The following is a 24,734-nucleotide window of genomic DNA, read 5'->3' on the forward strand; positions in this document are numbered from 1 at the left end:
CAGATGCCCAATCATGATAACAGCGACACATTAGACTACACACTGCACGCCTGTTAAAATACATATTCGAAATAATATCCTTTTGCACTTCTTTGAACCAACTTGTCTTTGTGACCTATCCTGAAGGCAGCGTAGACATCAAATTTTCGGAAATGCATACTGTGTAGTAAAAGTTAAAGTAATCTTAGGGCTCGCAGTTTTCTTTCAGTTTCAGCTGGACACCATGCGGATTTGTTATCTCGTGAGTAAACTGTGCTGCATCACTACTTCCTTAAATCAAAAACCACACGTTTCAAACCATGATATTGTGGACAACGATATGTGAAAAACTAGCACTTCAAACTTTTCTCCAGTTCTTTTTACTTGACCAGCAAACCATGCGTGCAGCGCGAAGATGCACATAGACACATTTGCATGCGCGTGTGGCTACTTTGATATCTGGTGTAAGAGAGAGACATTGCTGTCATTGATTAACTACAGGCTGTGAACACACATCTGGGAGGTCTGGACAGCTCGCTCTGTAAACAACAACGTAGAGGTTTTGCATGGTTTCGCTCCACAGGCCAATGACTCACCTGGGTGCAACATCCCGCAACTCTCTCACTGACTCACACAGACATACATGTGCGCACACACACACACACACGCACCTCATAAACAAACACTGGGACCTAAACAAAGAGCCTCTTTGTGAACCTTGACCTTATGTCAACTACCTTTATGTCTCTCTGTGTTTCTTTTTTTTTTTTTCAATCCTGCAAAAATGCGACCACTTCCCCCTTCAAGCTGTTACAGTGCATAACTCTCCCATTCAAGCAGAAAACTGGCTTGTATACACAGCTTAGAGAGCAAGGAATAAAAATGAACTTAAAACAAACAAAAAAAAACACTTTTATGTTTGCTTAAGGTTTCCTTGAACCACATGTTGCACAACACGGGACCTGAGCTGCTCCGAAGTGCTGCTTTACGGAGACCTCGATGCAGTGCCAACGCTACAAGACGGCAACTAAAATCAAGGCCCTCTGTGTTTTAACATGTTTGACCTCTAGCATATTCTTGCTGGCAGGAAACGTAGGTGGAATCATGGGAAATGTGGTCTTCATTTAGAAAAACACCTGCACTAACGCCACATGAGGTTACCAACCTTCAAGACCCCTTGTTTTCATTTTAGTTTCATACCAACTACAGAAACTTTAGCACACTTAGTTCGGCTTGGTGCTCGCTGAGCGAACACATGCTGTTTTGTCTCCGCTGGTGCGTTTGAGTGTATGAAGGCAGAGAGAGAGAGCGCGCTCGAGAGAAATAAAGTTAATAATAATCAAATAAACCCACAGTTCCTTTGCCAACACCTGTCTTTTACTGCTCTACCACTTCCCCCACCCCATCTTCCTTCAACGCCGGAAAGAAATAAGTGGATGAATAATTACAGGTATAAACACCTCGGGGCTATCCAAAGGGTTTTTTTTCTCCCCCTCCTGATATTCTTCTTAACATTACCGCCTCTTCAAATAGTCTTCTGAACAGTTTCTCTTCAGGTGCCTTCACAGCCCGCTACTTCAAAGCCAGTAGGGCAATGAGAAGGCTCTTATGGTCATTTGTATTTTAATCTTTCCCCCTCCTCTTCTCCTCCTTCTATAGCGCTGTCTTTACCTCTCCAGCCTTTCCTCTATAAAAATTTATTTATCTGTCTTCATCCGAATCTATTTCGATCTTGAGCTCACATTTTCCGTTGGCTGTGGTCTCCCTGAGACTAAGTGAACATGGCAACCTCAAACAAACAAGCATGATATCCAGCAATTATAAAGATTATGATTTATATCGACTAGAAACATCTTTGTTTGGTCCTTGCATTTGCTTTTCATGTCTTTAGTCACTGACACAAGATGAAAGTACACATCAGAAGTCATATTTACATTAGAAAGTTTTATTTTATATTTACATCTGATAGGCGAATAACTTTTTAGATAGATAACTTTTCATTGAGTATCTTGGCGTTCATGGATGCAAATTTGCAAGAAAGCGTCAGATTATGAGATGCACCTCCTTTTTTTCTCTCAATATTTTGCATTCACGCTGTCAAATAATAAAGAGAATACACACTTACAATTTAAACCAATGTTTCAACACCAGTCAATACTCCTTCAAATCACAGCCAGCTGCCACTTCCGTAAAGCTTAAACCATAAAGCTTAGAAAAATAGTTTCTTTGTTTCATCTTATTTTGTTGCTGTTACAATGATACACGTCTATATTGAACACAGCTGGAGTTGTAATAAATAAGCTTATGCTCAGATTTGGAAAGTTTTTTTATTATATTCTTGGCTCTGTATGATGTCAGTAAGATCCGACTTGATTATAAGGTCGTATCTGGCTGTGAGCATAGAAGCCACGCCCATGTGCTGTTGAGACCTTCTGCTTGTGAGGGGTAGCCGATCAGAACCGAGGGGCCGCGCTGAAGCCCAGTATAAGATAAATAGGGATTATTTTGAGCTGTGAATTATGCAAAGCCATTCCAGGAGAGTCCAAAAATAAAATACGGAGCTGGAAAATGAGCGTAACAGGTTCCCTTTAAGAGGTCCTCACAGAAGTTAACCAACATGAGGTGACTGTGATGGAAAATGGTGAACAGCAGGGCAGGCGTGGAGAGCTAATAAGACAGTAAATTAAACTGAACTGACACAATACTGAATAATGTTGATATATAGTAATTAGATATACAAACACTTGATATAAATAGATAGTTTTAGAGGATTTGGGTGTATTTTTGTCCTCAGTTACACTGTTATATTAAAGTAAATGCTGCTGCTGTAATATGACACTATTTTTAACATGGGTAACATATTGTGATCACATTGCTTCATGTCCCCTTTTATTGAGTCCCAAATTTAATTTTAACAGTTAATAAATTGTGAACGAGGACACTCGATGTTTTCATGTTTGGCAGTAGTTTACTCCCGTTTACACTCTGCACAAACATAATCACAGACTTGAACACATCATAACGATAGAAAAAGATGTCAGATGGGGCTTCATGAAGCCCTCTCAGCATACTTTGAATACTACATTAACAGTTCAAAAACCTTTACTTCATGGATGCAACGCAGCATGAGTGTTACTTTAAAGCAGAGCTGTCAGTTATAGTTAAAGGAGAAAAAGATCCAAGAAAAGACAAGATGCAAGCTTTCCATCCGAACTTGGGCTTTTCCCGCATTCTAGTGAAAGCTGCTTTTCTTTTAGGCCTCTTAAATCCGAGTGTGCAGGGTCCTTATCGTAGGCAGTCAGAGACAGGGAGGCCCCAGCACTGCTCATCCCAGCCCCTGGGTCTGTATGAAGGGGGGATTAGGGAGGCCTCAGCCTGTGTTGCTGCCATTGTTTACCAAGAGACTAGGGGAAGGCTGAACAACCCCCCTGTCAACACTGCAATACAATGGGAAACAAGGAAGTGGCAAGATCCTAGAGACTTGCGCACACACATGCCATTCCCTTGATCTTGGAGGATCGACCTCGTATTATTTGGGAGATTGGAGGAGGAGGAAAGGGGAACGGGGAGGAGAGCTTGTTCACAACGGCAACTGATTTCTGAATGGATACAAGAAAAAGGAGGAGATGTATGAAAAACCTTTATGGGCTAAAAGATGTGAAATTACTCAAACAGAAAGCATAAGCTTTCAGTTGAAGTGGGTGAAAACAATCAAACTGATATTTCTTTGTAGGCTGAGATACTGAAATGTTCAAAACACACACTTCAGCTGAGTCTTTAGAGTAACAGAAATGACGACGTTCCCCCGCCGCCTTTCCCAAACGTGTAAACCATCTCTTAGCAGCCTTCCTGTCAATTTTTAATTCTGCTCTGTGAATCGAAATGTCAAATGAGCAGGAAATTCCCCCAAATCAGACAACACTGAGCTGTAAAACACAGGCTCGTAAATTCCACTGACTGAAAGCACGCTGTCAAACTGCATTTCGACCAAACATTTACTGTTATCCCAAAGAACCTGAGCCATTTACAGTCAGTGTCCAGGTAGGCTGAGCGGGAAAGTGTTTTAGAGCAGCCTGCTGCCTTCAGAGCGTGCTGACGTCATAGTGTGACCACAGCTTCCACATCACAGGGAGTTTCACAGCCTCTCTGACAGCGAATAGATTTGCATGCAGACAAATATCAGATATCAGCTTAAACTGCTTAATTATTCAGATAATGACCCACAAACAGACCAGACGGACAATCTTTGAAGTCTGTGGACAAAGTTGTGAAACAATTCAGCGCTTTATCGCCGAACCTCAGACATCTTCAGACCTACAGATTCCTTTTGGATCGAATCATGTCGAAGCTGCTCTACATGCGAACATCAACCCAGAAAGGTGTGCTTCTTTCAAACTAACCACGAGGCACGCTGGATCTCTCAGACGACTGGTGGTAAAAGGTTACTGATTAAAATCCAAATACTTGGCTCATTAATATACAACCGCTAACCACCAATCACTTTGCGCATGACTCACTGGCCACTTCAGATAAAGTAAAAACCCTGGGTTTTGCTTCAGCGGGCAGGCCACCCACTAATTTCAACCCAACATCCATCAATCCCCATCAACAATCAAGCAATGTTGCTTCTACTTTGCTTCTCCTCTTACTTCAGTCTAACCCTCTCGATTCCTTCGCAGCAGAGAATCGTCACAATAAAAATCTCACGCGAGATTAAAATTAAGACGCTTTTATTGTGAAGCAGCTGTAGGAAGTGCAGCTGGCGTTATGGAAATCAATAACAACTGTTAACTTCCAGTCTAGAGTAAAATATGCACTTCTTTTCAGAGCCCACAACTTTGAGATATTTGACTAGTTTTCTAAGAGTTGTAGGTTCCAGGAACTGAGAAAAAAACAACTGCCTCCTCCTTACAAATTAATATCCAAACTGTCCACTAATAACAGGCGTTTTAGGGGAAGTCATGTGAGTAATCGCCAGATGTTTACCTAAAAATGGCCACTAACATATAAAATATTTGATATTAATGCAAACAAACCACAAAAAATCAGCAGAACCAAAATGTTTTTCTCATCACTTCTGTTTCTTCTTCTATTGATTCCTTGTGTGCTTTCCTTCATAATCAATCAAAACATTAAGTAATGAAGAGCTGGTTCTCATGCTCAGATAAGTTGATCCTGTGTGACTTAAGAGGTTAACGAAATACACACACAAAAAAAAGTTCTTACGCTTCCGATGCATAGAATTGGAAATGAATGAAAATAAGCTTTCCTATTTTCCCATCTGTTCTCCTTTTAATAGTTCGCAATTACCAAGAAGTTATCTCTCCGAGTAGGAAAATGAAGTGAGGAGAGATGCTTGGAACCACCTCAGATGCTGAAGACAGCACATGACGATAAAAGAGATGGATATGTGGAAATGGCAAGCGTGCAAAGGGAGTGAGGAGGAAGATGGATGGAAGCTGAAGACAGAAAAACACTCTTATATCTACTGAAGGTCTCCCCTGCGACAGGGTTTAACTGCCTGAGACGACAAAGACTCATGATCCCTTCAAAAATAATAATAAAAAAAGAGAGAGAGAGAGTGACTGCTGGTAATTCACAGCATTATACACACAGCAAGAAGAGAGCTGACACACACACGCTGCATCCACAGTATACGGCCAGCATCATCACACAAAACACACCATGAACCCTGGGTACAAACACAAGCCTAAGGCAACAAACTAGAAAACACACACACACACACACAGAACATGCCAAAAGCTTTGATACATACAGATTACTTAGTGTAATGAACTTAAACAGCAAACACGCACGCGCGCTGACAAACACACTCGAGATAAAGCTTTATCCAAAGACAACAAGCTGAGGGAGTTTAGTCATATCTCCGAATCCCACAAATCTCCTTCTCTGGCCACTTCCCCTGAAAGGACGGCTGATATCTCCATTAATGCAACAACAGTGAAATGTCCCATGAAATGCTGTAATAGGAGTATTATCGCTGAATGGGATAAGGAACCAATACGCGTGTAGTCGCTTTGTAAAAACCACTTCTCAGCAGAGATTAGAGGCTTCTTCTTTTCTCTTTAAATCTAAAATTTTAAATGTTAATACCAAAATAACAAGGAGTGATTATCAGTCTGTTTGCGTCCATTTCTGCCACTTTGATTCAGCTGTATTAGGAAAACAATGCGTTAATCTTTCACAACAACAGCTCAGGGAATTTCGTTCCCCCTCCTATATGAAATGTAAGTCAGCCCACTCCGACGGTCAGGGGCTGCGCAGGTTTTCATTCAAATGTTTTTTCATCAGTTGGCGATTAAAAAGTGCAAAAAGCTGGCTAGACCTTTACAAGTGAGGATAAACCCACACAGACACAAGCAGACTGATTTTACAATTAATTTCTGACTTTCAGTCATTCAGCTGAGGTTCTCACAATGACTGCAACAGTTCAAAGCAGTTTACGGGAACGCACAAAGGTGTTGTAGTTTCTTCAGGTGAGCTGGTGACATGTGGGCAACGCTGCAGAAATTTTTACACCACAGCCTGTTAAATAAATTCACGTTTAAAAAAAGAAAAGAAAGTATATCAAAGGGTTCGACTTCAAATAACACAGATGAAGCTACACTTTCTTTTCTCTTAATAGGTTTCTTAATACATTTAAAACATGAGAAAAGCAGTGCTTATAATATATTCAAGTGTTCTGACGATTGAATCATCTTTATTGTCATTACACACAGTGCAATGATATTTGGTTTGGCTTTCATCTAGGATAAAAAATGAGAAATACACAGAATGAATAAAGAATTGGTACGTAACTGAAGATAAACAAATAAACTCAGGAGAAAAGCGGTTTGTGAACGATCTGACAGTGTAGTGTAACAAAAGCAGAAACCTGATCAAAACTGCTTCGATTAATACATGTGTACTTGATCAATGAATTAATTCATTGGCTCCGGATTCATTTTATGTTGATTAGTAATTGATGATTAACCAATTCATTATTTTGACTCAAAGTAACTGCACGTAGGTTAATCCACGAAACTAAACATAAGTGGATGTAAGGCAGTCGTGACTTCTTGTTGTTGATAAAATATCTGAATTAAGACAGACGGATGATTTAAGCTTTACATTTTTTATAACCAAACAGGTTTGATAGCAGGGTCCCGGCAGCAGTGAGCATAAATCTGCCTCCGCCGAATGTGAGCATAAGCTACCCTCTCATCGGGTACACACAAAATCAAGAAGTCGCAATCATCTCACCTTTTAAAGACTACTTGATGAGTGAAAATGAAACAAACACCAACGATAAAGCTGTGTACACACATATTCTACAGAAAAAACGTCTGAAAAATCAAACTCTTGTGCTGCCAGAGTAGCGCGTGCATGGGCAAGACATGAGGCGACCACTTAATAGCGATGAATTCACCTGCACCGCTCTTAACACTCGTGCAACCTGGCACAATCGGAAAGACTTTGCACTACAGGACTGGCAGGCTGAAGACCATTTAATGTCCATTCTGACTGGATCTGACATTTTTTCGCCCGCAAAAAAAGATCTAAAAATAATCCAGGCTCCAGTGCATGTGCGACATGAGACACTAGAAGCGTAAGTCATAGCTCCAGGACAATACAGGCCAGCAGTGAGACATGGACACACGTACACAGAAATGTCCCATGTCAACATCACAATAACGGGAAAACCACAAACAGCTCTTTTTTCTGTCAGTCACCCTGACCTTGAACTTCTGATCCAGCTCTGCCATCCATAATCATCACCCCCCCCCACCTCACCCGCTAAACCACTACTCTCAGCCCCTTTCAAGTGGCAGGTTAGACAGGGCCTGATACCCCGCTACCGCCTCACAACCAGCGGGCTAATTACAAGGGAAGCAGCAACAAGTGAGCATTGTGTGGAGTCTCGAAGACACACGGGGGGGGGGAAGAAAGTGCTCTTTATCATGCCACCACCACCGCCGCCACCACCGGTACCCCTTTACCCCCCCTCACTCTACCCAACTCGCCAATCCCACCCCCAACGAGAACAATCTATGAGAGGCTTCTGAGGTTGGAGAAGAGAAGAGAAGAGAAGAAGGTGGAAGACACCACGTTTGTCTCCACTTCTTCACAATGTTTGTCACGATGCCGGATGTGCTGTGTTATGCAGCTTCGAGTATAAAGACGTTTGAGGAAACAACAAGCATGCTCACTAAGACGCGTAGTTCATTCAGTCGTATTCTCAGAATGTAACTGGTTACTGAATAAAGACTCTGAAAATGAAATGTGATTTCCAAGGAGACGCTGCTGTACCTACAAGTGCTTCTCTTCCAAGCAAAGGCTTTGCTTTATGTGCAAAACAGCACAATTAAATGGAGCTAGCAGGTCAAGGATGTATTCTATACAAGAACATAAAAAGAAATAAACAGTAAAAACAAACGTTTTCACCCTGTATTTTTTTTCTAGCAAGCCTGAAAGGAGCATATATAAAACTAAAGTGAAAAGGCACTGTGTAGCCAAATCACATGTATAAACAGTATAACCGGTCTTTACTTTACAGATGCATTTAGATCCATTATATGTTTTTCTTTATAGCTGTGGCGGAGAAAAGAAGCCACTCTCCTACTATGTATTTTCCCCACAGACTACAATTTAAAATTTTAGTTTCATTTAAAAAACCATGGAAAATGAAGGTAAGTCTCTGACAACTGTCCGCTTTTATTCTGAAAAATCACAGACCCTATTAAAGTCTCCCATGACCAGCCAACGGGCCCTGACCTGGACACTGACGGCATCTTGAAACACTCTTAAGAAGCTCCAAGGTGCCATTAGAAAATCACATTTTCCAGCCATAAATCAGCATATTCCTTATTCACTATGCTCTCACATGAAATCAGCCTACAGCACATGTCATCTCACAAACAGGCATCTATGCTGTTTAGCAACGTCTTGTCTGCTAGAGCAGGGGGTTAATTCAGGCAACAGGATTACGCAGCACGTGAAAAATGAATTAGGCACAACCGTTCACGTTCGGCGCAATTACTCAGCCTATCCATGGATATTGGTTCTTAACGGGTGACTCGAAGGGATTTTTTTTTTTATGATGAATTCTTTAAGGGCTGTCTGGCTGGGTGAGCAATACTGCATACTTGAAATCTTTCCACGAGTCGTTCTGATGTTTGTTTTAGCGGTTTTAACACTTAGAACTGCTATTAAGGCTGTGCAATAAACCTCTTGTCATTCACCCGGGGTACAAACAGACGGGAAAACGTCACGTGAAATGGTTCGCGATGACGACATCAATCAAATTCCAACTTCAGCAACGGCGTAAACAAAAACAAGCTTTTTTTTTCCCGGGTTTTTTTTTTTGCTTTGCCTCATGAGGCTGCGGCACTTTGATTTTATTCCGCTGTGTTTTAAATGCAGCTTTATTTTATAAGGCAGTTAGGGATGGTGTGAGCCTTGGGGATGGGGTGTGGGGGGAGTTAGCAGCACAGTTCAAAGCCAAATCAGAGCATGTGTAAAGTTTGAGAGAGATCTGCAGTGATGTGCCATTCATCTTCAGTCTGACAGAGACTCATGTTGTCTCTTCTGAATCTAAAACCTAGTGCAACATAAGCTGACTGATTCTCCTTTGTAATGTGAAAGAGACCCCCCCTCTCCAAAAAATATATAAAGCTGGTAGTTTAAACCCCTCTAAATAAGAGACGCAGCATTAAAATTCTGTATAATGTTTTAGGGGGTTATAGCTGAGCCACAATATGCTAATTGCATCTAAAAGGGGAAAACATCACTGAAATTTAGGCTGATGTGAGGGGAACTTTCCTAATTCTCAAAACTGCATGCACATAAAAAATAGAAATTATGAATTATGAAACAGAAAATACCAAGAAGAAATGTTTTATGCTTTTATGCACAAAAAGTCGAGTAAATTCTCCACCGCTTTGCATCTCTTTTCTCTCGAACTGAGACTACTGAGGACGTCTTTGCACCAGCCCAAAAAAATTAAAAATTAAAAAATAAAATCACTCAGAGGACACCAGGCTCGATATCTCCATCTACGAGTGTGCGTTCCTTTTATTCTCCCTGACTACAAAACACTGGATTTCTCTTCTGGGGCTCAGCACTGTGTGTTCACAGTCTGGACTTGATACTAAATAATACAAAGACAAGCTGAGGCGCAAAAACTTGCACCTTAAGGAGTCCTCAGGAGCACAGAATATCATCAGGTGCTAAGAGGAGAACCATAGCCAGCAGAAGGATTCAATGAGAAGTGGACTTACAGATGGAGAAACGGAGCTGTTGGGGAGGTAGGGGTCTGGCAGCATCAGGAACGGGTACCCTGGATATCCCGGCGACTTGTACATACCTCCATCTTGCTGCTTCGACACTGACAGGAAAAGCAAACAATTAGAAGCTGTCACCTTTGTTGCCTAATTTTTCCAAACTCTTTTGATTTGCTGTCTAAATCTCAATAGTTATCATTTAATAATGTATTTAATTTACAATAAAAATCATGACAGCTCGGGGGAAAAGAAAAAAATAAACAACAATAAAGGTAAAGCTGTGGGTGCAAATGCTGGATGTGAGGATTAAAATAAAAATCAAACCTGATACTTACTCACACAATGCTGCTAAGGTGTTAACGTCAAAAGAAAAAGAAGGTAAACGTGCATATAAAGCAGCTCAGCTATTTACAGGCATTCTAGTTACTACACTTTACATCCGTGAATGAGCAGAGGCAACAATACTGGAGACAAAAGCGTTACAACCACCACATAGTCTTAGAGGCGTGAACTTCTGTAGCCTATGTGTTAATTTATTTCTTACCACCACCCATATTAAGCACGAGAGGCCTATGTGGAGGTCAGATACGACTAGGTTATACCTGCATAGAAACACACACACGCATACACACACACACAAAACACAACTGGCTTCCCTCGTGAGTGCTGCTTTCTTGCAAAGGTGACAAAACTTTTAACGTGGCCAGAACCTGAGTGACAGAATCTGAGGGCAATCAGCATCCCTCAGGGCGGAACTGTTTTTTCTGATTTCTGCGGGTTTCACTTTTTCTCGAGGACCATCAAATAGACCAGTTTTTAAAAACCGCAAATCCACATTTGATGAGGATTTTTTTCTTTTTTTGATCAAAGGATCACAAGGTGAGAGCATTCTTCCTTTCAGAGATGAGTACACACAACAGTGATACCTATAATTAAAGCTGTTTTGTATATGTTGTCTAAATGCGCCCTGGCGTAGTTAGGGGAATTTGCTTTTTTTTTTTTTCCCTCTATCTTTTTGGGTGGTAGGTTTGAAGAAAAAGGAAGGCTGACCTTGGTTTTTTGGCAAAATCGTATAAAAGATCACTAGATAAGTAAGCTTAAAACATAGTGAATTAAAATGAAAGGCACTAGCAATTTTTACAGCTACTGAGAAGTTGCTTTGCCCTGCACACCAGTGCCTTTACCTAAGCTTAATGACAATTTAAGGCCAAGAGGGTTCCACTTTTTTAAAGATAGCTAGTCTGCTTGCATCTCTGCTGAGCTCTGCTAATTTGACTGAGCAGCAGAGGAAATCTCCCCAGCAAGCTATAGATCTTAGAGATAAACTAAAGAGCTGAAGACAGGATGGCCATCTTTTTTTTTGTTTTGTTTTGCAGTGTACACCTGAGCGGTGCTTCTTTGAAGTTTTAATGCAGCAGCACGTGCGCCCGTGACCAAAATAACTCCTTGCTTTGACACAGTGGGTGGTTTTTACCGCTTTCTTACACAGTACTTGACTGCTCATAGGGATGAGAGTGAGTATGTTCATGTTTTTTTTGGTTTGTTTGTTTGTTTTCCCAAGTTTTTTTTTATTTGTATTTTCTGCTTACCAACGTCGAGATGCTCCCGGTGTTTGTCTGGGAAGCCCCTCTGCTCGCCCTGCTGCCCCCGTCTGACCGCCTGGAAGGGATCGTAAACAAACACCGAGTGAGAATTACCCGAAAAAGTCACGAAAACGCCACAAACCGCTGCCAAACAAGAGTAACTTTATATTGACTTTATCACGCTAATAAGTGCAATTCAGTTTTGCTCTCGTTCTGTAGTAGACCCGTACCACCACCACCACCCCCTCTTCTTTTTTTTAACTACTATAACCCTGGAGGCAAGTTGACTGCGCGAGTTGGTTTCATTCAAAGCTTCTCAGCAGCGCGTAAAATAAAACAAGCTTTCCACACACACTTTCTCCCTCTGCCTTTCACACACAGTCACACTCCGTGACACCTACCGCTGCGTTCGGACTTTGATTTATTTCCGACTCGTTCACCAGAGAGGACTTGAGGTCGGCCAGGTCTCTCTCCGTGAACGCGTTTTCTTGGATTTTCTCCTCTTGCTCTCCTTCGTCCTTAAACGATATCATCTCATCATTGGCTCCCAGGTCGTCCCCGCCGCCGCTGCTAAGCTGAGGCATGTCTACTTCCCCCCTCCTCTTCGATGTTATACACGTTTAAAAAATGATACTGACAAAAAATAAAAATAAAAAAGTAGAAAGAAAAATATTCAGCGGGACTTCTCTGTTAAAATCTCCTCAGTCTGGGGCGCCTCCGAAGTACAGAAACCTCCACCGCATACAGAAAAAAGTTGAGATGTGGCGTCCCCCGGCTGGTTGGTTGGTAGAAGACTAATGTTTCCCTACAGCAGCAAACAGCTCATTTGAGCCCAAGACAAGGCGAGGAGTCCGACATCAAAGGGCGCCGACCGGATGATTGACAGGCCCGATGACTTGTTGGGGGGTTGTACAATTGTTTCGGCAGAGGGCTGAGCTTCTTAAAGAGACATCACCTCTCCCAGCTCAGGCGAACAGACGTTATTCATGACTTCCAGGGGCGACTTTACACCTTCCACGATCCCACGGCTGCCACCTAAACTTCAGGCTCAGCTGGGAGATCAGTTTTGTTGCGCTTCTGCAACTTTTTCGTCATGAATTCCGCCAGTGCGGTGTATTTACGTACACTGAATCAGTGTAGTAAAATACACACTGCTGCTTTGCACTTGATGCAACTTATCAGACTTAGCTGTAGATACGGTTTTTACTATTTAATATAAAAAAATATGTAATAATATAAATATATATATATATTTATCTATTATATTTATTAACTTTATTTACATAGCAATTATTAGCAATAATCCGGTTATATAAGCTATATTGTATTGTAGTAATTTCTTTTTAATTAATGCTTTTGATACTTTGAATACATTTCAGTAATGCTACTTTATGTAAGTAACATTTAAAATGAAAGACTTTTACTTTTAATGGAGTACATTTATAGTCTAATACTGTTACTTTCATTGTAGCAAAATAATCAAATACTTTCTTCAGCACTGTTTATATTTTAAAGTAGCTGTATCTAAAGTCTTTTTTACTACTTAAAAAAAATGTCACTCTAGAATTCCTGTTTTTGATATTTAAATCATAATCACTAACTCATTCATGTAGTGCTTAGATATAATGCTACTATAAAGCTCACACAGAATCTCAGTTTTCTTTTCTTAACCTACTGGTTCAAAGCCAATTTATGCACTTTGAGAGAGCTAAAAAAATATTATCCAAACTTGAGGAAATGATTTTTGGCTTGACCTGAGCCATAGAATATTAATTTCCATCTACATAGGCTTTTACATATTCCTTTATATGCTTACATTGTACTTAGATTATATTTACATATTTATTTATAAACGAGAGCTGTGGGTTTTAGTATGGTTACTTTTTGCTCTTGGACTCTTTTGGAGTAGCTTTAGATAATTTTAATTCAAAATAAACCGTATTGTCTTAAACTGACCTATGGTGAAGCCCCTCAACTCATCCAATGCCAAAAAATAAAATAAAAAATAACAAGAAAGGAAAGTAGCTTTCTTCTTATTGGCAGCCCCTTATAAAGGGAAGATTTGAATGGCATGTGGGTGGTGCTGTGGTTCTTATAGCTAGCGCTGTGCACTTGAAATAACCATATAAGGACATCTGCTTTTAATGACATCACACAGAGCCAAGAATAAAAAATCAGTCAGAAACAGAGCATTTAGAGCTGCATGAAATCTGAAATTTTTGCCCATACAGTCATTATTTAAAATTTGTTCATGTTTAATATGAACATCTATCATTCCAACAGCAACAAAAATAAGGAAAAATCGTAACAGGTCATAGGTCATTGTTACTGCTTATAAATTCTATCCTTAAAAGTTTCAATAAAATAATACAAATGTTGATGCTTCGTAACAGATCTGGAAATCAAGAGTATAAGTATAAGTAGTTCACTGCAACTTCGGCCATGTTATGTGAGCATCTGCCACTGTCACAGAATATGTGCCATAAACAAAATATGACAATCATTTCATTAGTTAATCTGCTTTTAAAGTAACCTATAAACTAGCAACAGATATTTTTATAAGAAATATAATATAACACAGAACTTTGGAACATACTTCACGGTAAGTTAAAGAAGTAATAAAATACAAGAAAGCAGAAAAACAAAGATGTTTTAAGCATGACCTGAATATGGAGTAAAATATACAAATAATGCAAGCCTTGTATTTACAAAGAAATTAAACGAACACTGATAAATGGATTTGGATCTTTATATCGTAGCTTCAAAGAAAACAGAAGTCTATAAGTAAATTAAATGAGATCAGTGAATAACAGTCAAATCAGGTCTGCATGTACAAAACATTTCATGTTAAGTCACTGTGCATGTGTTGTGTATTCAATAGCTGCTCCGATGACTGTTCGCGTAAAATTAAAGTGTCTATCTGGCCCTATCATATATTTTTTTAGAACTTTCAGCAACACTCAGCACAGATGACACTGTGAGAAGCGACAGAGACAGTGAGCAGAGAGGCAACAGCAGCCGCAAACAGATGTCGATGTTGCTCAAGAGACCAACAGGGAGCATGCCAATAAAAACTACAGGATAGTAAGAGCTGAACTCTATTTATCTTATTCTCCTAAAAAAAAGCGGTCTGGTCTTCAGCATTAAACTCAAGGGCTGAAAACTGGCTCCGTTCTTACAGCAGTCATCGTTTTGTTTACCTCATAAAACTGATGCTGATTAACACACAAAACATAAAAAGCACATTTGAAAAAAAAAGTTGGCAGCTTAAAGCATTTTTGTCTTGTTGCTTTTGCTGACAGTTGCAACTTCTCTTCCTTGTGATTGGTTCAAATAAAATATGGACCTTGTCAAGGGATTCAATTCGGCTTTTTCCTTCCTTACCCACCATATTTCAAACCTCACAATAAATGTAACACATATCTCAATTGTTCAACATGTCAAAGATGTGGCTGGTATATTGTTATTAGCGTACTTCTGGGATGTTATCATCAAGCTAGTTAATAACTTTGGTAATTATGCATTGTGAGCTTTGCACTGTCTCAGCAGCCCTTTTGTAGCAGCTGCTGTCACACTGTTCAGTTGGTAGTTTTCACATTTTGGAACAAAACTCCTCATTTGCATCAAAAGAAAAGTGGCAGCTCAGGCAAGAAGCAGCAAAATCTAGGACATTCTGTGAAAAACATCAGAAGGCACGGCTTGCTCATCAATAACAGAGGCACGGCATGTTTTTGGTGAGTCCTTACATCCCCCAGATCTTGTAACAGCGAAAAGTGCTAGCTATTGCAACTACTTGATTTGAGGAGGGAAACAAGGAAAAAAAAAACATAGTTCAAAGATGTAGACTCAAAGTTCTGATGTCTTATCAAACTCGTAACTTGCCTCCCCCTATTTTCCTCCCAATGCCAATGCATTTTTAATGCTGATACAGTAGCATAGCTGGTCTTCAGAGTTTTTAATTGAGAAATATTTATACACTCCCATGCTGTGACTTAATATTTGACTTAATCTGAGTCGGTTGCCTTGAATGAAAATGATGATCCACAGCTGGGAAACAAAATTAAATACAAACAGAAAATGGGCCCGGTATTTGCATAAAACTGCATATTTATACAATATCGTTGATGCATATTAATAAAAAGATTAAAATGAGCAGTGTTAATGTATGCAAATCTAAATTATAAATGAGTTGTTTAAACTCCTTGTTTATTCGCCTTGATTAAATATAGACAGCTGTTTTTCCAGAGAGGCAGCACCTCTCCTGCGTGGGCCACGCTGCCTCGTGAGCTCGCCGTGCTCTGATCTCAAACACAGTTCCCTTGAATATCTGCGCTGATAGTTACGCACATTCATGGGTTCTCAGGTTCACCTGAGGCTAAAGGATGCAGTCAGCCTGTCTGATTGTCTGATAACAACAGAAGAACCAGAGATGAGCAAATTTTCTCTACACGAGCTCTTGAAATACTCTCAGGGTCTCTGACCTACAAACACCTTTTCTCTTTTTATATCTACGCCTTTCTCTGTTACACACACACACACACGAGCAGACAGACTCTCTCTTTCTTTTTGCTATGAGCAGTTTGATTATTCTTGTCAGATCAGAGTCATATTTTAAGTTCACATCACCCTGCCTTATCAGTTCAGAGGTTTGATGCTCACACACACCCCGTGCATCCTTTCTCATCATCTTTTTATCTCTAACTCTAATGAGTGTCGTCTGTGACATCAGACAATAACTGTTGACAGGAAAGGCCAAAAAAGGAAACTTGAGCAGATAGAAACGATAAGCAGCCCACACACAAAACACAAGCTTGCGTAGCTGCTGCGACCCCACAAGACATGCTTTTCACACACAGACACAGATACAGTACAAGCTCTGCATTTGAATAAGACCAGCATTGATAAAGGAGAAGCGTTTGATAAAAAGAGCTTTATGTTTGTGTGCAACAAAGTGTAAAGTGTAGAAACATGAAATAAGTCATGTAGCAAAAGGGGAATTCTTTTTTAATGAAGAACACCAACATGGAGAAGAGCTAAAAACACGATTTTTTCCCTTTTTTCTTACTAGATAACTGAATAACTGTGGTGCAGTAAACCCCATTAACGATCAGGATCATCTGCGATACAGTGCAAAAAGCAGGATTACATCTTATCCTCGGCCCCTGAATGGAGAGCCTAATAGCGCAAACTTCAACCCCACCGTCAGTGTGTAAAGAGCCCATTTAATACAAGATGATCACTTCAGCAAGCCCCTTTCCATTGCCTAATCATTGGTGGTGGAAAAGTTCTTTCTTTAACATGTTTCTTTTTTTTTCTTCGAAGATGAATCACAGTTGGTTCAAAAAAGATTATACACTGTGCTTTCTAAAGAAACACCAGGCGCATTAAAGCTGCAGAGTAATTAAATCATGTCCTTTCATTGGGGTTAAGCCACATCCAAGCGAACGGCTCTTAACTGGAACCACTTGTGTGCTTTTTTATTGGTAGTTTTCCTACAATCAAAACCATGTCCTTCCAGGCAGCATCCAGCCAGCAACGTAGAACCTCAACAAATCTTTACAACGGTTTAATTTTGTGCCTCAGTTTTGGCTATAAAACAGTGAACTAATTGACTGGAATGGTAAATAAAGTATAACTGATTTATGCTTAATTGTTTCTAAATATTAGCTAGAACATGATAACCACCACACTACAGGAAGTAAAGAGTTATGTTTGGGCTGCATGCAGACATCCAGACGAAGCACGCCTTTCAAAGCGCTTTAAAAATCTTGAGATACCAGTGAATCGTCTTTAAACAAAGAGCTCGTCTTAAGTGGTGCACTCACAGGATGTTGCGTGGCTCCTGTGAAGGTGGGTTTAATATCTGTAGGAGGTTGCAAAAAGCAAAAAAGCAAAACAAAAAACCTCTAAATCATTTCAGAATTTGAAACACTTATTTAGAAAGTTGTTACACTCAAAGGTAGCTACATGAGTAAGAGCAGAAGCACCACCAAGAATAAAGGTTACCGACGCCAGCATCAAACAAAGATGATAAGACTGAGAGCGAAGAAGAAAACAGGTGGGCAAAGGTTCAGTATTTTCCTTCATCAGCTACCAAATCGAAGTCATCCCGCACCTTACCACCTGACACTACTCACTGGCCCTGTGATAAAGACCTGCTTTCAGCTCCCATGTGTCTGTGAGAGTATGCTGTAAAGGGAGGATACAGGATCAGCAAAACAAGCAGAAGACGGAAAAAAGAAGAAGAGGAGAAGCGACTTGATATAGAGTGGCAGCTAACGAAGCTCACTCGAGTTCTAGTTTGCTGAGTGTTTGCTGATTTGAATGTGTCTGTCTCTTTTGATTTAGCAGAATGCAGTCTCTTTACCTCTTCGTTAACTCCTTATCAAACATTTATGAGTTGATATCACAGATCTGTGTGGGGCTTTTGGGGAGTGGGGTGGAGTAAAATCTTGTCTGGAAATCAACAAACATAAACAGTGGAAGGGTGGAAAAAAGAGCTTTGAAAACACATTGCTGAGGATCATTGGACAAAGATTCAAGCATTTTAATTTTAACTTTTAGTCCAGAGCAAAATCTAAAATAAGAGCTTATGCTGAGCAACAACATCTGCAGATACATAAAGATAGCGGCACGGTTAATAAATTGCATTTTTATTGAATAATCTGGAGCTAAATTACCAATTCATTAATTATGCTTATCTCGATTAAAGGCTCTTTAAAAAAGCTTTCTTTTTTTGCAGCAGATGATAAACAACCTCGTTCTTTGGTGCTATCTGATATTACGCGTTGTTTTGAATCACGTACATCTCTGCCTCAACGAAACATTCATGCCGGCGTGCAAACAGTTGGCTCTCTTCTCCTCCAGTTCTCAGAGGAAAGAACAAGCGAGCTGTGGTTGGAACAGCTCTGAACTTTTTAAAGACGTGCATCAACAAATCATGCCCCAGCTCATACAAAACGGGTCTGATAGTGGCTGGAAATAGCAGCAGAAGAGCTTCTGCGTCGCCCCATGTCACCACACACACACACACACAAACACGCATACACACACCTCAAGGTTTGTCAGAGTGTGTGGTGAGGGAAGGTTGAGGCTTCAGGTTTTGAAGCAAGAGGCAGGGAGATGGAAGTTTAGTTTTGAAACGTATTCCACGACAAGTCGCTTGTGTCTTGCTGAAAAGCGTGTTGACTGTTTCAGTTCTTCGAGTTAACGACGCACCGCGCTTTTACAGTCCTTCCAACACGTCTCCAAACACACATGAATCATGACAGCTTCAACATATGATTTATCCCAAATAAGGAAAAGTGTCATCATTTGCTCATCATTGCTCTTTTATTTAAGTTGAATCTTGATTTGATATTTTCCACGTTTTCTGCTTTGAAGGAACTTTTTTGTGCTGTAATTTATTGTCACAAAACAATTATTGCAAAAACTTATTGCAAAATATACAAAAATACAGGAAAACGTGACAAATATCACAGCTTTTGAATATAAGTTCTTAACTTTTCGAATTTATCAAGCCGATTTTAGGCAAAAAGAAATCGCAGTCACCTTTGTTTTTCCTTCATTTTGATTACACTAGACGGAGAAAATGAGGAGGGAGGATCCGTCTTTGGCCTTTGGTCTTCAGGTTACTGTGCCCTCAGCACACTCACACACATACATAGGCATATGAGCGCACAAACACACACACACACATATACATGCACACCCAAACACACTGGCAGCACGGGGAGAGACGTGCTGTAATCTGGAAGGCAGGAAACAAAGGGCCTCGTTAATGCAGAGACTCGCAGGGGCCTTTGATGTGGAGCCAAGCCATTCACTCCTTGCTCCACACACACACACACACACACGCACACGCACACACTTAGAAGATGACATAAACATGCACATGTGCGCACATCCAGACATGCTCATGTGCCTTTTTCAAAAAAAAAATGCTGAAAAGAGTGCAATCTGCATGAGTGGAGGCAACGTGCCTGCTATTTAAAGCTTGATGTATTAGATTTGAATCAGCCGGCAGCAAACACGCTCACACGCTGATGAACCACAAAGCTACAGCTTGGTTGAATGGAAACAAACTTTCCCCCCCCCCACCTCTTTGCACGTTTTGAGTTGTGATGTCAGTTCCCACCATTTGCTGTTTGATTTCAGTAATCACAAAACGAGTTAGTGATTTGGCTCGTAAACTCAAGAAATTTGTTCTCCCGGGGTAGAAAATGTGGTGGTTGTGGTAGTCGTACGGCAGAATGAGATTATTTACCAACATCAAAACGTGCCACGAGGGGCCAGGTTTGGTGAGATTTGGTGCGTAAAGACGATGAAGGGGGCAATGCTTCGGGGTTGCACGGATCAGTATGTGAGGTCCTTTTTGCGAAAGGAGAGAGTCGTTGTCACATAATGAGGAATTAAAGATCTTGTTTGCATTTGGGTAGCTCTTCAGCTACACTTCTGTGCAGTCCTCCAGAAAACCAACATCGCTTTGACCAAAAGGCAGTGGCTTACTGGTTGATAAGAATGCTTGAACAGGAAAGGTAGTAAAAGATCAAAAAAAGCATGCGCGAAAAGCACAAAGTGGTTGCAATGGACAGTTTCCACTGTTTCTGACACCTCGACACAAAGAAGCTCTTTGTGCATTATGACTTCTGTGTTCTCTGTAGCAGGTGCTGAGCTAAAGGAGCAAAAACAGGCAGCATAAACACAAACAACAGTAGCCCACATGTTTTTGACAATGCCCCCCTGGTGAAAGTACACAGCTGCAACATGTAACTTATGGTCTGCACAGCTCCGCGTAGGACCGAGCTACAGCTAGGCTCGGTCCTTGTAGTAATATTGCAATAAGCAATCTTTATTGCAGGGCTGCAACTGGTGGTAAGCAACCTTGAGATCAAGATTGGAAATTGTTTTGGAGTTAAAATAAAAGCTATATATACATTGTGTAGCATGGTCTCCGGGAATGGCTTACTTTATGACTTTTGGTTATCTTTTGACCTTTACTTTAGCATCACCTTGTGGCTGACGTTTTGTTTTTTCAGTGACCGACAGTCGGTGTGAAAGACAGGACATGTGAGATGAGGCAGATAGTCTGCTGTGGCTACCTGAAAGAAGAAGAAGAAGAAGAAGAAAGTGAATGAAAGTAGATTTCATTAAAAAAGATGACAAACTTGCAGAAAACTTTGTTTTCACAAAACTAAATTTCTACCCACCTCTAAATGTTTTCAGTAGCAAATATTAGCATGCCAACTGCAATAGCATTTAGCTCGAAGCACTGCCATGTGCCTACAGAGCTGCCCAACCCCCTTTAAAAAAAATCACCCTCAGAAGTTTGATGTTCAATAAAACCTTACGTGAAGCATCACCTTTAGTATTGATCCACTATTCTGACTTTCAATTACTGTATACAGTGTGCCACATTTCTAAGGTAGCTGATGTCACAATATAGTGTAACATGGTCTGAGAGTAATTATGATAATTTCTTGTGTTATTGTTGTTAGTATTGTTGTTGTTATCCTAGTTGAGTGGCTAATCCCTCTTGCAGCATATTGTAATGCAGAAAGCTGCAGCTGCCTGGTTAGTGCGGCCGTGCTGTTGTTCTCCTCTGCTGAGCCAACCTGATATTAGTGGTTAGTGTGTTTGCCACAGGCAGAGAGGCCCGACTCTCTCTGATGAAGAGTCATCGGGAAGAGTCAGAATGCCCTGCATGAAACCGGACACTGATAAAGTCTTTTCAGGCCTCGTGCTAATCGATTCAGCTGGTTCTCTCGTCTTTGGCGTAAGTAGATGTGAGAGATGTTTGGCGAGTTTAATTTCTGATTCTTTGAATTTCATTTTTGGGTACCTTTGATTGCATCAGCTTGGTTTTCTCATGTCGGTTTAGGACTCTAATGAATGTATATAAAAAAAGAAGATTGCACTCATTTGGTTCGAGTGCTAAGACCACATTGGTTTACAGAATTTTTTTAAGGTGACGATCGCTCTTGTATTTTCCTCTTCAGCTGCTTTGTTTGCTTTAGTGCAAAAGAAAAAAAAATTCTTTGTGGAAGAGAAACTTTTATTAAAAAAACGGTCGATTTTTGTCGCAACTTTTACAGTAACAGCTGCTCTTCTTTCATTCACTTTGCTCCTTTAATTGTAGTCTACGCGCCGTGGAAAAAGCTGTAAAGTCAGAGCAGATTTATAATTCTTTTAGTGTAAACTCACTCGCCGGCTCCGTACCCACTCTCCATTTGCAGTCTCCCATGAAAACCATGTTGTTTAAAACAGTCAGTGAACCAAATCTCAACATTTATCTTCGCTGCGTCCACCTTTACGTACTGGTCGACTTAGCTGCCAAGAGACTGGAAAATGGTAAAATAAAAAATCACTTTGTGTCTGGCACAGAGAAGCACTTGTGGTGGCGCTGATGAGTTAACCATACAGATTCCCCAGATGGGCCATTATATGGACTTTGATATAAATGGTAGTGCCGGGCAGGGAGTGTGGGTGGCCATGTTCGTACTGAAGTGGTGGGCAGCTCAAGGGTACTGGTGGTTAATGATGATGGCCACACACACACACACACACTGGATCCATCAGTTTCCACACTCAAAATGAACAAATATAACATAATACTTGCAACAATTTACAACTTGCACGCTGACCTTTATCTTATCAAATTTCACAACACTTGATTTTATTTTCGGGCGGCAGGCAGGTGTTTTTTCTCTTTTCTTTTTCAAATGGTAAAGTGTGGTATCTCCACTTGAAACAAAAGTCAGTAAATGTGTGCCAGCAGCCAGTTGTAATGGCTGCATGTGTTCAGCGGAAAGAGCAGAGACCTACATGAAAGCACACACACACAGTGCAAAGGCACAAACCACACACAAACCTCGATGACAGCTGCGACAAGCCAGACAATTCACCTACAATGACAAGGAACAAAACTAAAACTAAAATCACAATTACAGCCTCAACAAATCCACTATTGTGTTTTCTCCCCTCTGGCTTTTTCTTCTTCTTCTCTCTCTCTTTTTTTTTTTCCAAAAAAGGGGAGCGTCACAAATCCAGAGAGAGATCAGAGCGCTCTCAAACTAAGCCTCCATTTACTCTGATGGCAGGCCTATTAAATGCGTGCGTCCACAGTGGTCTCTTTCTAGTGGTGAGTGGGCGGCTCAGAGTCCTGCAGTTGACAGTTAGCAGCCGATTCTGGGATCAGTTTTTCCGCAGCAAAGGGACTGATGTGGCCCAGAGGAGGATGTGGATTCCTATGATGGATCATTGTTTAGGTTTGGGGAGTGGGTGTGTGTGTGTGAGCTTTTGTGTGTCTGCGTGCGTGTATTTGTGTGAGCGTTTCCGTGCCACTCCATGCAGGAGATCAAGGACCTGCAGTTCATGCATGCATGTTCGCTAACAAACATCCACAATGGAAGCAGTAAACATAGGCACTACACATCTGCACACACACACACACACACACACACACACACACACAAAAGGAAGCAGAAAAAGCACAATTTTAAGATCTCTTGTGCAAAAATCACCTGATATAAACTGTCATTTTCTCACTTGGCATTAATGTGTATGTGCTGACCAATTAAAACCACGCTGCCCCATTATTATTGATATTTATATTACCATATAAAAAGGAGTTAATATCTTCATATTAATGTTCCTTTATGTAGCAAGTACCAAAATAAAGAACGGAAACATCTGTATTACTTATTTTTAATAGGTTTATACATTGGTGTCTATGTTTTTGTCTGGTGGGAGTAATAATATGTTGGGAGTTACTATTAAAGTTGGAGATGTTAGCATGAGTGGCATAGCCTCGGCTACTGCTATTTATCTATTCATTTATATATAAAGTGACAGACGACCACATACACCCTTTGAATGATTCCAGAAAATCTACAGCTATCCTGGATGTTCAGGGTGAGCACGACTGATGACTGTGAGAGGATGAAGGTCTCATGTCCTCTTCTTTCAATGGGCGAGGTGCATTATTTCCCGATATCCAAATAACGGGTTGACATCCTTGGGGAAGTTACATAAAAGGATGAAAATGTGGGTCAGGCTTAGTAAAAGTTGCATTTGCCTTTCATTAAAACATTGCTGCACAAGAAAACTTGAAAAAAAAAAAGGATTTTACATCCCTCTGAAAAAACTTATATTTGGAGATGTGAAGGATTCTGCAGGACTGGGATCACAAGACTTACAACTTAAAGAAGCCAGAGTTGAAACCCGTCAAAGGATTGATGTCATGCTCCATGGCTGCGAGGTGAAGTGTCTTGTGTTTGTACGGTGGTTTAGAGACTTTAAAAAGAGAAGATAAAATAACAATATTAATTCTTTGATTTTAAATATAGGTATGAAGAGGATAAACATGCAGACACATTTTCTTTCTTATAGACATCTTTCTTCTTCTCCTTCTTTTTTTGTTTTTTACAAACAGTATTTTTACTGTTAGTTTCATTACTTTTCTTTTTAAAGTCCATCCCAGACTTTAGACTTTAGACTCTGCAATGTTCCTACATTTCCGAAGTGCTACAGTGTGCCCTAACAGCCTCATCCAAAGCCAAGGTCAAATGAAGGGAGTGTCGTACAAGACAAAGAAAAACATCCTGGCATGTTTTCCCCCTTCAGCAAACTGGCAGCTGCCATGGAAACAAAAAGGAAACACTCAAGACTTCTGCCAACTTGTTCGACTTAAAGACGAGCAGCTTGTAGAGTCGTCTGAGCTTCTTTTAACTCAAGGCTCATTTTGTAAATCACTTTTTGTGCTTTTATCCATTTCTATCTCAGAGGAAACTTACTTTAACTTGTGAACAACTTCTTTAAGAGGAGAAGACAAAAGCTGAGTAACGACTTGTGTCTGTGAGGGAAAGAGAGAATCGTATTGATTTTATTT

General features: G+C 40.4%; 1 protein-coding gene across 10 annotated transcripts in view; it reads right to left on the minus strand.

The window, feature by feature from the left end:
- The window catches only part of tcf7 (transcription factor 7), a 73,140-nt gene extending 60,414 nt beyond the window's left edge, over positions 1-12,726 (minus strand). For all 10 annotated transcript variants that reach the window (XM_005727719.2, XM_005727718.2, XM_005727717.2 and 7 more), the window contains exons 1-3: positions 12,247-12,726; positions 11,852-11,921; positions 10,260-10,366 (exon numbers count right to left, since the gene is read on the minus strand). In XM_005727719.2, coding sequence (XP_005727776.1) covers positions 10,260-10,366; positions 11,852-11,921; positions 12,247-12,429 — 360 coding nt within the window. In that variant the 5' untranslated portion in view covers positions 12,430-12,726. The remainder of the gene's footprint in view (positions 1-10,259; positions 10,367-11,851; positions 11,922-12,246) is intronic.
- Positions 12,727-24,734: the final 12,008 nt, after the last annotated feature.

This window comes from Pundamilia nyererei, unplaced genomic scaffold (assembly GCF_000239375.1).
Source record: "Pundamilia nyererei isolate P.nyererei 1_Seehausen unplaced genomic scaffold, PunNye1.0 scaffold00026, whole genome shotgun sequence".
Lineage (NCBI taxonomy): Eukaryota > Metazoa > Chordata > Actinopteri > Cichliformes > Cichlidae > Pundamilia > Pundamilia nyererei.